The 16,250-nt window shown below is 41.0% G+C and overlaps 1 protein-coding gene across 3 annotated transcripts in view; it reads right to left on the reverse strand.

The window, feature by feature from the left end:
* Window positions 1-4,674: 4,674 nt before the first annotated feature.
* The window catches only part of LOC120716416 (protein FAM184A-like), a 71,663-nt gene continuing 60,087 nt past the window's right edge, over window positions 4,675-16,250 (reverse strand). For 2 of the 3 annotated variants that reach the window (XM_040003989.1, XM_040004024.1), the window contains exons 20-24: window positions 13,513-13,659; window positions 13,232-13,349; window positions 12,373-12,477; window positions 8,744-8,869; window positions 4,675-6,256 (exon numbers count right to left, since the gene is read on the reverse strand). In XM_040003989.1, the coding sequence (XP_039859923.1) occupies window positions 6,248-6,256; window positions 8,744-8,869; window positions 12,373-12,477; window positions 13,232-13,349; window positions 13,513-13,659 (505 nt within the window). In that variant the 3' untranslated portion in view covers window positions 4,675-6,247. The remainder of the gene's footprint in view (window positions 6,257-8,743; window positions 8,870-12,372; window positions 12,478-13,231; window positions 13,350-13,512; window positions 13,660-16,250) is intronic. The other variant, XM_040004094.1, reaches the window with a different exon arrangement.

The following is a 16,250-nucleotide window of genomic DNA, read 5'->3' on the forward strand; positions in this document are numbered from 1 at the left end:
AACCAGCTGTGGTTCGGTGTACCGTGGCCAGGATCCCAGGAAGGATATGGCCAGTTTACGTTCACGTATTGGTCCGTTGCTGGGGTTTGTCATGGGTCAGTATTTACAGTGGGACCTTTTAGTGTAATTAATGATGACATTCGGCGTAACTAAAGCCTCGGTGTCATGACGCTGCATTCTTGTCATATGGGACAGTTGGACACTATGCCGCCACCGACAAACTTCTCATTTGATCAGTTCTCTGTTTATAGAAATCTATTTTCTCAACCTGATGAAAATGAATCAGGGTCAGCCACAGAATGCTCTGCAGTACTTTCTGTCACATTCCTTTATGTAATGGCTCATTTTTGCCGTCCTTCCCATATGCCACAAATACAGACAACCATGTCTCAATCTGGTTTCAGGAAGTGTTTAACTCTTCACTTTAATGAGACAGCCTGTCTGTCATATTAGCTTCAATCAAACGAGAAGATTGATATAGACCAGGCTGTAATTGCGAGCTTGCTTTCAGTCACGCTTGGTAAATACACCTAAGTGAGCAGAATGAAAGAACACTGAGTGTTTCTTATGAATGATCCACTAACTACACCTGAACTCTGAGCATCTGCAGATATCAAGGGTAGTGTGATCTTAAAGGACATTCAAAAACAGAATGATGATTACGAGCAAAGGGAAATGGATACACTCATATATATCACGCAAAAAAAAAGCTGATTACTGATTATTGCTTTTCTTGTTTATGCTTGGTAGTTGCTTCACTGAGAGCAGAAACATGAGACCTTCTGGAGCCAATTCTGGTCTTCGAGAGACAGCGAGAACTAATAATCGAGGACCTTTCTCCTCATGGACAGATTGCAAACATCTACTCTCACAATATGAGTTTTCCACAACATGTCACACATTATAGAAGCTTTGTTGACAAATGAAAGTTTTTACACCTTACACACACACATACTAAAAAACTGAGGGTATTATAGACTGCTTCCACAATCTGCAGTTGGGGTAAATTTAGATAGGAGTGATGTTTTAAGTAAATACAAGGCCTCTGCGTCCCTGATAGGACTGATTGCTGGTGACACAAATATTATAATTGTTTAAAAAAAAAATCTTAATATGAACGCAATGATTTATCATGGGTCATGCCTGTTCTCTTCTTGTACAGTCAGTCCAGACTGCGTTCATAATTAACTGTAACTAAATGTGTGCCCAGCTCTACAGTTAGAGTCAATTTAATCGGAAACCCCAGCCAGGAGATGGGAATTACAATCTTGGAAATCATTGTGCCAGGCTCAGAAAAAAAACCCAACAAACACATGAGATGCAAGACAAAACAAGTCAATAAGTGAGTCCCAGAGGTACAGATAATCTTAAACTGGGTGTTTCTAGTCAAAAGCAAAGTTAATATAAACCTTTGCTTAAATCTTTCTTTCAAATATATGCAAAGACTTTAAAATGGAATTAATTAATATAAGTTTTACACACACAACAAATTGTTCTATTATGACACTCGGTGTTGATTTTTCCTTTCATCTGCCCCCATCCTACATCACCTAAACAATGAATTCAAACGGTGAAAGACCAAACACTTCCTGAAACCTGCAGCCTCAGTCGAGCCTGTTATGGAAGACGAGCATCGATCATCGATCACACTGAGCTGAAACGTGTCTCTGTGGTTAGGTGGAACCCGGCGGTGTCACTGTGAGAGGAAGTAAGCTCTTCAGATTACTGTCTCCATCCGCTTTTTAAGAAGTAACAAATAGAGCCTCTTTCAGGCTGATGACGACCATGCAGTTTGGAAACTGTACAGATTACTGAATGGACTTCATCACAAGGAACTATGTAAACTTTCAAGTCAAGTAAAAAAAAAACAAAAAACGAAACAAAAAAACAAGACAGTACACCAAAGAAAAGATTTCAAGTGAGCAACAGCAGCATTATGATAGTGTTCCTGTTTTCACATGCTCTACGGTCTGCTCTGCAGGCAGAGACGTGCAGCAACAAGAGTTGTGCCACTGACACAAACTCCTAGCTGGTAATGAACTAAACACTCCTTGGCATTAAAAAAGTTTCTAGGAGTCAACCAATGTCTGCGTGTCGCTGACAGAACTCTTCCTCTGAACGTCTCAGGGCTACCATTGTCACAAACAGACCGTAGAAAAACAGTAGCTTATTACAATATAAATACTTGAATAATAAAAAGACAAGGGGTGCTTGATTCACTTTACCTTGATGTTTCCCCTCCTGAGACTGTTGAGGCGTCTGAAGTGGTAAATCAAGCACCCCTCAGATAGCTCAGAGATCTGAAAAGGACTTTCAAACATTTATTGTATGTACACGGTCAAAGTGTTGGGACAGCAAGCTAAAGTTAGTCTTTTTCTTTTTGCTGGTGTCGTTATTGTGGCGCACTCCAGTTTATCATACTGCAGATGCCAAAAACACAACTTGAATGAACAGCAAGGCCAATTCCCCTCAAGATCACGTCTGAATGACAAATGCATATTTATACAACAGATGGACCTACAGTATTAAAGACTAAAGGCAAGTATCAAGGCATTATCACTTTGTCCTGTCCGAACTCTGAAAGCACTTCTAGTCAGACAACAAATTGTAAGACACATTAATGAGCTGTGAAGACAAACTTTGTTTAACGCACCAATTGTACCCGCAACACCGTGAACATTTACATGAGCTCAAATGATAATTTTATATAGACCAAGTGTTTATCTAAACTTTCTGAATGTTTGAAATCGGTAAGGGTTCAGAACATGTAAGGATTATTACAGACCCTTTTTACAAGTTATTTCACCATATTTGTTGGGAAAAAAAACATTTAGTTAGACTGCTGAATAATAACAAAGCAGCTCCCCAAATTGTAAAAATAGCAGTCCCCCAAATGGCCACTTGGGGCTGGCACTAAAATCAAGTCAATGCCCACTGAATCCAACATTAAAATGCTTTTTTAATTTTAAAGATTTGATTTTGGTAGAGTTGGGTGGATCATCAAACATCGATAGTATTGATACCAACCCCGCTATTGATACTAGCGTGATAGAATGGATACTTTTGTTTCCACTATGTAGCCCACTGAATTGTGATAAACAAATTATGTTTTTGGAAATGAAAAAATAAACCTCCAACATGCACCATGAAAAATGTCTGAAAACCTTTGTGTTGACCGTCACATCTGTTTTATTTTGATGTGACCAAAAAGTGAAAGGTGTGTTTTAATTAGAGACGGCACGATACCACTTTTTAATGTCCGATAACGATTCCGATATCATAAATTTGGATATCTGCCGATACCGACATGAATCCGATATAGTGTATTTTGTAATCAATAAAACTTTTTTTTTTTTTATAAATATCTTGCTGCATTTTGAAGAAGTTCATACTCAAATTTTAAAAAACAAGAGACTGAACTTATTCTGTTATACCTGTATGCAAAAAATACACTCCACCCAAAACATTTTATAGTTCAGCAACACTGATAACTCTAATAAATTTAAACCTACACCATCCTCCCTATTCTGGTATTTTAAAGAGTACTTAGTGGAAATATTAAGCAACCTAACTAATAGGGTTGCCAACTCCCAGCAAAAATATTAGGGAACCACCCCCCGCCCTTAATCGATGTAATCAACTTTAATTTAATGCAAGTGTAAAATAAATTATGTAAATTATTATGTAAAAACAATTATTTTTCTACAATAATTAAATAGATTCAACATCTTTCTTCAACAGAATTGCAGACTGCACAGATGGTACCTTCCCAAAGGAAAAAGTACTATAGCTTACTAGGATGTATATTAGACTTAATAGTTACTATATACAATAATGGATTTCTATACATTTAATCAGATGACCACTTTTGTTGTAAGATTCAGATAATTATTTATTCAAAGTTTTTAAACATAACAAAGTGATTTATGTTTAAAATCCTGCTTAAACGTTTAAAAAAAAATAACTTACTGAACTGTAAAAATTAAAAAAAAAAAGGAATATATGCTATAACAAAGAAAAATATTTCTTTGTGCCCCCCTCTCCCTGTTAATGCCCAACCTGGCCGCCTGTCAAAACTTTGCTAGACCCGCCCCTGCACAGTTACCAGCCGTCAGCTACGTAGAAAAAGGATCCTGGTGTTATTTGTCTCTCAGAAACAGTTCATAACTTCAACTCATTAATGTCACCTAAAAGGTAAACCTGTTTCTCCATCACCTATTCAGCTCTGATGATTCAGTAAGGACATCTCCTGGTTTCATCTTCATGTTTCCCTCTCACCACATATCCAAACGGATATCATGACCAGCAGCTTTACAGCTGTGGCTCCAGCAAACATCAGCTGATACTAGAAAGTAATATTAAATAAATTCTAACAACAGCTGATCAAGCTTAAACGTGCTGCTGTTGTTTATCCGCTGGTCTCCTCTTTCTGGCGCAAAGTGGGCGACAAACAAATAAGAAAGACGGGACTTGCGGCAGAAAAGCCGATCAGCTGATCATTGATTAGTTTCATGTTTGAAGTAATAACAAGAGAGGGAGGGGGAGTGAATGAGAGAAGTAGATGCAACTGCGCAGCAAAGACAGAATAACTCCAGCTTTGTGTCTATTTTTTTTTTTATTCTAGCTGAAGTCCGGGACAAATCGCTGCCTTTTCACCTCAATATGGAACTCCGATGGCCAGTCCAGCTGTGGCTCACTATATCAGTTGTTAAGCTTAACGTGGAAATACTATGCAAACATTCAGGGATGAACTTACACACTTGCTTTACTTCTCTGGGATAGTTTTCTCTGAGATCAAATGCCGCGGTTAGGAAGCATGTAGCGAGGCCCCAAACGCTCCAACAGACCGCCGACAGGTCTCGCAGACAACAGCCGCTCTATCACGTGACACATACTACTCCCATGCGACAAGCTGGGTTACGCCAAGTAGCGCGTTTTGTGAGGTGATTTTGTGATACTTCGTATCGAATTACATTTTTTATTTCTCTCCGATATCCGATCCAGTAATTTAGGTCAGTATCAGGACCGATACGTAATATCGGATCGGTCCATCTCTAGTTTTAATATATTGTTGAAAGTAAAAGTCACAGTGATTTAGTGGTCATTAAAATGTGCTCTGGATTTGCATTAAGGATTTAATGATTCATCTGTAGGGTCATGACAAACTACTGCATTCTGTACACTAGTGTTAGTTAGCTGTGTCGCTTTGTAGCAATTAAAACCAAAAATCTGAAGTGTTTCCAAATAATGATAACGATGATCCGCTTAAAGCATGCCGGACATTTGAATTTTATATTGACATCTGGTCTGTGTAGTTCATGTTTTGTTGTTACTCGTCCAGGTTACATCCAGGAACAATCCAGGAAGCTGTGACTGGCACATGTAGGCAGTGATTCAGTGATTTTCTTTGTGTGCTGTTGGCAGATGATACATTTTAGCTGTTAGGAGCCAAAATTGTGATCAAGATTAAAATTTAATTAACTGCAGCCCTAAGAACGGTGTTCAAAAAAGCACCGTGTAGAGTTACTCTCATTATTAATCAGAGTCTTCATATTGATTTGTAGATTTTAAATACAACAGGATACATTTTCACATCGCTTGGCAACCGGTAAATCTTAAAAGAATGAGATGGAATCATTAAAAGCACCAGCTTCGCCATCAATAAACATGCTACTCCCTTTGGGAAATCTCTGCAGAGCATGCCACGCATTTAAACTTCAGTGTAATATAAATTATTACATTTAAATTCAGAGGACATTAATTCTTTCTAACTTGTAATTTTCTTCACATTGGGTAGCATGAGAGCTCATACAAATGGCCACTTTTGCAGAATAACAGATGGCATAAATGTAAAAGACAAATCGTTGTATACTAATGTTTCATGTCACCTCTTTCTGCCATGCACACTTTCATGATGAAGCACTGATAAGCCACACTGCTCATCGTGCTCACCACGTATGGAAGCCCTAAGGTTAAATTCACTCAGCAATGCACACGACAGATGGGAGTGCTGCAATGAGGAGAGGACGTCTCATATTCATGTCGCCCAAATGACTGTGAAAACCTGCAGTTTGATCGCTGTCCAACTTTAGCTCTCTGTCCCATTACTTCCTTTTTTTGACACAGTTGGGATTTAGCGAGTCAGAAAGTGAAGTATTGGGCGTACAGCTCCTCTTCTTTTGTGACGTATTCTTTGCTTTTTCCTGGATTCATCCGTGCAGGGTCCGATGGTGTCGCAGAGTTGGCTTCAGGAAGGCTGAGGGAGGGAAGAAAAACATCTGTTAGAATAATGAGGAGGCAGAAGCTCGAGGACAGAGAAATGCTCTGTCAGGAATTCACAGGCTTACAGATGTATGCAATCAGATGCTCACAGATTTTTAGCTGACAAGCTCGGGAGCTTCACAGAACAGAAAATAATAGTGATTGCCTTGTTTGTTGTGATCGTTGGCAGCAGCCACTGTCAGAGCATAATGAGGGAGATCCAGTGAGTGCTCCTACTCGATGTCATACAAGTGAAGAAGTGGTGGTGTAATGTCCAAAATCCAGCATGGACATAGATTTAGACTGCCCACATTTAAGGACACATGCACAAAGGAGAGCTTGGGACTAAAACACCAAACCTAAAATTATAAATAACGCAAACTTCAAATCACCAAATCCTTTTTCTACATCCTGAATTGGACATGCCACCAGTGTACCGTGGTGAGGTGGGATGCTCATTCACAAAATAAGTCTAAAAGAGAAGCAATAGGACCTTTTTGCTATCAGGTAGCAATGCTGAACCCCCTTCCCTCTGGAAACTAACATAACTCCAATATTGGATTTTTAAGATCAATATCAATACTCGCGATTTAAAAAATCTGATATTCCGACATATCAGCCGATATTTTCTTTCAGGCATACAATATGCGAACAGATTTCCTTAATGTTTGAGTGGTCATTTATTTACTTGTTTATTCTCTCCCAAGTGTGCTCTGATTAGCTGCAGATTGCCCTCTAGTGGACAAACTTTTTAATGTCAACACTCTTACTATGGTAAAGACTTTTTCTCCTGTCTCTTTATTTTTGAACACTTATAAGCCATTACAAATGCAAATACTGATATACTGACAAATAGTTAATATCGGTTTATTTATTGTCTTGCCTGTAAGTTTTTTCATTGCTTATTCTGCAGATTTTGTGCAAGATACTTTGCAACCCACCTCCACCCCTCTGATACAGTCACCATGCTTTCCTCGAATGTGTTAGCAGAAGAATGGAGTCCCAGAGCAGAGTGGTTACTGCCAAATGTAAATCACTGTAGATGTAAATGTACAGACACGTATGTATATTACTCAGGTGCTTCAGTTTTCATGCTATTCCTGAGCCTGCAATCAGTGCACAGGTCAGTGGAAGTTTGGACATGTTGCATAAAGCTTGGGACACTTTAAATGAACAAAAACAGTTTTTGTTGTAGTTGGCTGCTCCTTTTAGGGATCCATGGCATAACGGGTGGTGGCAATGATTGGTAACTGTTTAGATATAACAAGATTGCACAATACGAGCACAAAAGAAGCAGTAAAGTAAAAAAACAACACAAAAACATGACAGACTTCAGCTTTAAACTAAACTGCAGCTCGATTACGAGATGGGAAAAAGTTGGAGAACTTTCAAACAAAGTCTGCGGTTCAGCTGCAGTTTATACCCTCGAGCCTCAGACCTCCCAATGATTTCTAATCAACGGCCGCAGCAAACAGAACTCCTTCATTTGTATGTCCGCTGCCTTCTGTGGAGAGAACAAAGCCCAAAACTATTTCTTTCTCTTTCAAGTTTTACATTTGCAAGTTGCTGCAAAGCTTTCAAAGCAATCATTTGTTTGCCTCTTTGCTTCACTCCCAGTTTAAAGTCCCACTGAGACTGATTTGTAAGTGCACTGTCTCCGGGTTGGTTCTCATGTTTTTGTAAAATATTTTTTATTAACAACTGAGAGCAGATAGGCATTACAGCGAGGATTTACAGTGCATTTCAAAGATGATTCTGTCTTTGATTGCGCCACATTGAGAAAATGAAAAATGTGATGTTAATGTGCATAATGCATCAAAAAGAGATTACATGTTCATTATTTTTGGGTGTTGACCCCGATGTAATGGAGCGAGGCTGCAGTGTTCCGTGAAATGAAAAGATCAATGCTGCACTCGTATTAGCTCGGGCCTAAATTAAAATGATAAAAAGTAGAGAACAGAAAGAAAAAAAAGTTGTCTCTCATATTTCATCTCTGGACATTGTCAGAACAAAAGGAAAAAAATAGGAGTAACAGCTGGTCCATAAGTGCTGATCAAATATAAACCTCACCTCGGTTGAGGGTGAGGGGGTGAGGACAGAAAGGAGGGAAACTAAGAAGTGAGGTGAAAGATTGGGACAGTGGAAGCAGCAGCAGCAGACATCACATAATTCACTGCTTGAATATGTGAAGTGAAGGTGAACGGTGGGCAGCAGTAGCAGAAATGCACTTTAGTTCTCACCTCCCGAAGCTCTGCAGGCCCTGATGCTGCACCACAGATTCCTGAGGATGAGGAGCATGAGGAAGAGCAAGGCTTGGCATGGGATGATGTGGAGGATGAGGAGAAGAAGGAGGAGGAGGAGGAGGATGCTGAGGAAGAGGAGCAGGAGGATAAGGGCTGAATAGGGGAAGGGGTTTCCTAAGTCGGGGGAGGGATCTCTGGAGGGGGGAGTTAGGAGGCGCAAAAGGGCCTCCTGATCCTACCTCCTCCACCTCCCGTCCCTCCTCTTCCTGTCCTTCATGAGTCATGGTGGGAGGGCTGACGAATCGGAGAGCTGAATGGCTAGGAAAGCTGGTGAAGCGGTGATCTGATTGGCTGCCTGTTTTTGACTACAGACACACATAGAGAGGCGAGACATGAATGCCGGCTATCTTTAGCTAACTCAGATCAAACTACTAACTGGTTTTAACAACGTGCCTGTCATGCTGTGTAGTTTCCATGGTAACCAAAGTGGTTAAAGCTATTAGCATCATCTCAGATAATGACCTTTAACCTAAACTTGCATCCCTGCCTAAGCAAATCCAGTGAAGAGCAGGAGTAAAGTGCTTATACGCATCTTTCAAATTCCAGTCTACTAAGTATGATCAAAAGTTCTGTGATTCCACTCATAAAAAGCGGAAATCTTACCTGATTTAAAATGAACTGTGATCCTCTTCAAGGAATCTCCTCGTGCAGGTCTGGACTAACTCCAGTAACCATTCCTGGTATTTTAAGATTACGTCCTATTCGATTCAGGTATTAATGTTGGATCTCTTCCACTATATCAGTTTCATTTTACGACAGAGGGAGTCAAAACTAACTACTGTCATACAAAGTTTGCATTGGTATGGCCAATAAAACTGTTTTCAGTGCACTTTGAGTGGGTATATTAAGGTACACCATGTTTTTCTCCCTCAGATGTGTCAACACTGGGAAAAAAAGAGAAAAGCACGCTCCTGGTGTTGGTTGTGACCTGATGTACCACATCTTCTTACAGCTGGAGACCCAACTCATCACCAGTGATGATGTTCATCCAAAAATATTGGTGAGTTTGACACAGAAGTTGAGATTTTTGTGTGCAAAAAAATTGCAGAGACCACAAAGTGGTCAGAACATGGCACCCAGTGATCTAAAAGTCCAAGTTAGAAGTAGACCAGAGGTGCACAAGGAGACACACATCTGGGATGTGTGGCTTTTATTTTTTTGTTTGTAAAGCTTATAGAACTTTTTGATCACACCTTGTATTATCTTACCTGGAAGGACCGCCTTCCACATGGTAGGGGAATACAATACAGTTTATGTGGCAGCTTTTGCTAACACAACCGTCAATCTTTTTTAGATTTTTAGTTATCGTCTCTTCAGAAATTATGCCTTAAAATGCTTCAACATACACTGATCAGGCATAACATTATGACCACCAGCCTAATATTGCATTGGTCTACCTTTGAATTAAATCCAGTAAGTGGTGCGGAGGGGCATCCACGGATTGGACTAGTTTGTCCAGCATTGGTCCAGAATTTGGAGGCCAAGTCAACACCTCAAACTTCTTGTTGTGCTCCTCAAACCATTTCTTCTTTGTGGCAGGGCAGATTATTCTGTGCCACAGCCTTCAAGGAATACTGTTTCAATGAAAGGATGTACACGGTGTGCAACAGTGGTTAGGTAGGTGGTGCGTGTCAAATTAACATCCACATGGATGGCAGGACACAACGTTTATCACAATGTTTCCCAGAAGACAGTGTGATTGCCCAAAGCATCATCATCAGCATGATCACCGTGTCTGGTCAACAAACTGTGATGCTCTGACGCCTTTCTGTCAGAATCAGCATCAACTAGTTTGAGGTGCAGTAGATCATCTTTTGGACCACACAGGTCAGACAGCCTTCTGTACCCAATCATCAGTGAGCCTGGGCCACCCATGACCCTGTTGCTAGTTCACCACTGTTCCTTCCTCGGACCATTTTTGATAGATACTGACCACTGCAGACTGGGAACACCCCACAAAAGCTGCAATTTTGGAGATGCTCTAACCTGTTCGTCTAGCTATCACAGTTAGTCCCTCGTTAAACTCGCTCAAATCCTCACGCTTGACCATTTTTCTCCTTCATCAGCTCGGGGGACAAAATGTTCACTTGCTCCCTGATATTTCCCACTAACAGGTGCCATGATGAAGAGATAATCAGTGTTATTTACTTCAGCTGTCAGCGGCCATAATGTTATGCCTGGTCGGTGTACGGAGAAAAGTACATTTCCTCGACTGTCACTGGTCGGGTGTCACAAGGGTTTATCATATGGCCAAATGCACAATGCACTAGATTACATTTTATAACAAGCAGCAGCAAAACCTCATTAATATATTTTCTACATACTGGCATTGCAATATTTTTGTAGGGGCTCAACCAAATATGTTTAGTGCAAGTCAGCAAAGAATGCATGAAAAAAAGAGCATAAATTAAAATATAGGCACAGAGTAGCCTTGAATAATCTCTCAGTGTACCCTGAGGGGACTTGCTGGTGAGAGAGAGCTGCTATCTTCCTCACTTTCTTGATATCCCCACTAGTTGGCAAACTGAGAGATTTTCCAGTCCTACACATTGGAAGCTTAGACGTGTGAGCGAAGGACTGAAGATGCATATGTTATTCAATATAAACAACCCACAGCGAGCAACACAGGCACGATTAGGAGGAGGAGGATGGAAATGAGGAGACGATGAGCTGATGTTATGATACTGAAATCAAGTGTTATTGTTCTTGAATGACTCAAACTGAAGCTGTGACAGCTGTGTTCACACATGAAGGATGATGAGCAGCTTTGTACAAAGATAACAGTTATCATGAGTCGTGTGCAATGGGCACCAGGTTTCAGGAAGAACGCTCAATGGCGCTCAGACAACAGACGAAGAAATGGGAGCATAAAGAGGAAGACAAGAAGATTACACAAGCACACGGGCCGCAAACATTCTTCTTTTCTTACAGCTGGTAGCAGAACAATGTGTGAAGATAATCAGGTACAATAGCAACACAGAAGGTTTTAGTGTCCTTGTGCTTTTCTCTTGCTGCAAATCTATTTCTATATAATAAAGAAACATAGTTTATATGGATAAATTATGTTTGCTACCCTCATTAGGCGGGATAATGATCAATAACTTCATCTGGCGGCTGTAAACAAAGCTGGGTAACTATGCCAAGATGCATGCAGTGACTGCCCTGGTGTTTCTCCAATCCTCAGCCTGTTGGATGAGTTGATTCATTGCAGAGTGCAGCTCACCTTTACAGGTTTCACTGGTTTGAATTTATGACTCAAGGGGATTACGTCCATTTATCTTCAAGGATGATCTCAGTACATTTGCACTATATATCATATGTTGGGTGTTTGAGTATGTAATAAATGATAAGAAATATGTGTTTGGTACGTGGATGTGGGTCTTTACATTCTCTGGAGTCCATACACTGTTAAAGATAAACCGATGTAGATCCTTACAGTAAAACACTCAGTCATACATTTAAGCCGTTTTCACACATGCACGGCAGGCCTGAACTTTTCAATATCAGCAGTGGGAACGGCATTAAACAGTGTTTTCTTTTTAACCCGTGTGGTCCTTGTTTGTGGCAATTAACTAAATGCAGGCAATTATCTAGAGAGTTAAAAGCAAGCGAGCAGGCATCGTATGTCCTGCTGTGCGCTACATGTCAGAAGGGACCACCAGAGTTCATGTGTGAAAACGACTTAATACTTACCGGGTAAATAGGTGAAGCAGATGACTTCAGCTGTACAGAAGTTTGGTATGCTGTAAGACTGAAGCATCCACACCATTCACAGTGAAAAAAAGCAGTGTGGAATGAGCCCACTCACCTTAATAAGAGGGTTGATGACACCGACATTGGCACTGGAGTTAAAGACCTTGTTGAATCCCGTCTCTCGGTTGACCAACTCCAGCTGGTAGAACTTCTTGTCATCCTATATAAAAAAATGACAACATGTTGCAGTCAAACTCCACCCCAATCAAAACACGCTCCACTATTCTTCTGTCTGTTTGCCAACACACATTTTTAATAGTCACAGTTTCATAAAGTTTGCATTCCCTCAGTATTTTCAACTAAAACTAGACCAAATCAATAATTTCTTGATTCACTGTCCTGCATTCGAAGGATAAGCAAGCGCACATACACGATCCTGTTTACACACATGGATTCATAATTTAAAGAATAACAAAGTGAATTGTGGATCAGCATCTTGAAAAAAAGTCTACTGAGATCCCGACTGACACACAGCAGAACCACAAAGGGTGGTTCCACATTAAGACTTCATGAAGTTATCAGCAGCATGCTGCAAAGACACAGGTCCTCCACAGTGCCTCGAAGGGCCACGCACAAGGAGTGAGAGTGAAGAAGTAGAGACATCCGAGTTCTGCTTATCAACATTTAACTGCATCGCAGGATCTTTATCAAATCCCAAAGACGCAGCTTGCTCGCTAACTTTTCTTTCCTAAGTAAACAACATCTGCTGGTCGAGACCCTTACATGCAGTCAGATGAAGGAACTTTCAAAGAAATACATTTTTAACCCTGAGAACTGTTGAATGTTTGACCTCGCTTCCAGCAATTAATCCTTGATTTAGACTTTCTCACGAACTGCATGTCTATTTTTCAGTTTACTCCTCAGAGACTATCCCATGCCAAGATCTGGACCCATGGACCCCCGCGTCTACTCACCACCAGCTTTTTGACCAGAGCTTCCCTTTCAGTCACCATCTCTCTGAGCTCTGCGATCACATGCAGGTCTTCTGGTCGGCTTTCTCTGTTTCTTAACTTCTCCTCTGTGCCCTCCAACCTGGACGCACCCAGGAAACATTAAGAGTTAAATAAACAGGAACAAAGTGTGGCACCAGAGAGACAAAAGGAAGACAAAACAGAGACAACTTTGATCTATCTTGAAACAGTAGCAGCCCAAAAGAGCCACAGAAGAGGTTTCATCACACAGTTTTATGTCTTACAGTATTTGTAGAGCAGAAATCTTGTCTTTGAGGACCTCCTGGGCCTTGTTGAAGTCAGCCAGCATGATTTGTGTTTCTCTCTGATGGATTGCATTGAGCTCCCCCATCTCTCGCTCGTGTCTCTTTGCAAGGTCTTGTTCATGAGCTCTGCAGCAAAGACAGAAGTCATAAATGAATAAATCATTAGGCGAACTTTTCTGCTAGATGCATATTTCCTAAAGTGCCACCAAGTATCACAAGTTTACACTTAAATAATAATCACTTTGGGACTTTTCCTCTGCCTCTATACCAGTACATTTAATTTCCCGGAAGGGGAACCTGTGACATTGACATCGCATTTCAGTAAATTATAGAGGCCGACAGCAAGATGTGCAGCTGCAAAGTGAACTCTGCTGGGACACAAAGCACAGCTGGTACAGAGAGCATCCGGTCCCTCAGTGCTTACTGTGTCAATGTCAGAGTGTTAATTTATGTGTCTGCAATCTAAGTTAAAGAACGTAATGAAGAGTGTGCTTCATTTACATATGGGGACCATTAGAATTAAACTTCCTTTAAGAAATGTGAAGAAGCAGAGCCAGGGTTACTGGCACAGGCTGCCAAAGCTTGCACGAGTAGCGGACGAACATCCGTCTTTAATGGCTGTGGTTTTGCTTTCACATTTTCTTTTTAGCATCACTCACTCATTAAAGTAACTGTTTTTACAAGCTTAACACTGGACAGTAGCACTCAAACCACTAGAAAAGGGCATTTCAGCAATTCTTGAGGAATTTTAATAAAAAAAAAACTATCCTAACATATTCAGTGTTTTCTCAGACAAATACAGTGGGGCAAAAAAGTATTTAGTCAGCCACCGATTGTGCAAGTTCCCCCACTTAAAATGATGACAGAGGTCAGTAATTTCCACCAGAGGTACACTTCAACTGTGAGAGACAGAATGTGAAAAAAAAAATCCATGAATTCACATGGTAGGATTTGTAAAGAATTTATACGTAAATTAGGGTGGGAAATAAGTATTTGGTCACCTCAAACAAGGAAAATCTCTGGCTCTCACAGACCTGTAACGTCTTCTGTAAGAAGCTTTTCTGTCCCCCACTCATTACCTGTATGAATGGCACCTGTTTGAACTCATCATCTGTATAAAAGACACCTGTCCACAGCCTCAAACAGTCAGACTCCAAACTCCGCCATGGCCAAGACCAAAGAGCTTTCGAAGGACACCAGGAAAAGTATTGTAGACCTGCACCAGACTGGGAAGAGTGAATCTACAATAGGCAAGCAGCTTGGTGTGAAAAAATCAACTGTGGGAGCAATCATCAGAAAATGGAAGACATACAAGACCACTGATAATCTCCCTCGATCTGGGGCTCCACGCAAGATCTCATCCCGTGGGGTCAAAATGATCATGAGAACGGTGAGCAAAGATCCCAGAACCACACGGGGGGACCTGGTGAATGACCTGCAGAGAGCTGGGACCAAAGTAACAAAGGTCACCATCAGTAACACACTACAACGGCAGGGAATCAAATCCCGCAGTGCCAGACGTGTTCTGCTGCTGAAGCCAGTGCATGTCCAGGCCCGTCTGAAGTTTGCCAGAGAGCACATGGATGATACAGCACAGGATTGGGAGAATGTCATGTGGTCAGATGAAACCAAAGTAGAACTTTTTGGTATAAACTCAACTCGTCGTGTTTGGAGGAAGAAGAATACTGAGTTGCATCCCAAGAACACCATACCTACTGTGAAGCATGGGGGTGGAAACATCATGCTATGGGGCTGTTTTTCTGCCAAGGGGACAGGACGACTGATCCGTGTTAAGGACAGAATGAATGGGGCCATGTATCGTGAGATTTTGAGCCAAAACCTCCTTCCATCAGTGAGAACTTTGAAGATGAAACGAGGCTGGGTCTTCCAACATGACAATGATCCAAAACACACCGCCCGGGCAACAAAGGAGTGGCTCCGTAAGAAGCATTTGAAAGTCCTGGAGTGGCCTAGCCAGTCTCCAGACCTCAACCCCATAGAAAATCTGTGGCGGGAGTTGAAAGTCCGTGTTGCTCGGCGACAGCCCCAAAACATCACTGCTCTCGAGAAGATCTGCATGGAGGAATGGGCCAAAATACCAGCTACTGTGTGTGCAAACCTGGTAAAGACCTATAGTAAACGTTTGACCTCTGTTATTGCCAACAAAGGTTATGTTACAAAGTATTGAGTTGTATTTTTGTTATTGACCAAATACTTATTTTCCACCCTGATTTACGAATAAATTCTTTACAAATCCTACCATGTGGATTCATGGATTTTTTTTTCACATTCTGTCTCTCACAGTTGAAGTGTACCTCTGGTGCAAATTACTGACCTCTGTCATCATTTTAAGTGGGGGAACTTGCACAATCGGTGGCTGACTAAATACTTTTTTGCCCCACTGTATGACAGAAAGTCTGTGTTACGAACAACAAATTAAGCTTGAAAGACGCTGACATTTACCCTGTTGGAATACTTCATTAAAGCTGGAGAAGCAAACATAGTCACAGTGGTCTTTAGGTTATAAAAAAAGAGCACGGGAGTCAAAATGCGGTAGGCAAAAGACTCTGTGGCGTTTTTCCACGCAAGAAAAATGAAACCAGTGCACGAGTGCCTTAACCTGCATTCTAGCCACCAGATGGTGACAGTGGTGGCTACAAAAAGACTGGATCCTACAGAAGCCTATGGTTTGTGTGTTTACCTCTATAAACATTTTC

The sequence above is a fragment of the Simochromis diagramma genome, unplaced genomic scaffold (genome assembly GCF_900408965.1).
Source record: "Simochromis diagramma unplaced genomic scaffold, fSimDia1.1 OVJJ01000381.1, whole genome shotgun sequence".
In the NCBI taxonomy this organism is placed as follows: Eukaryota; Metazoa; Chordata; class Actinopteri; order Cichliformes; family Cichlidae; genus Simochromis; species Simochromis diagramma.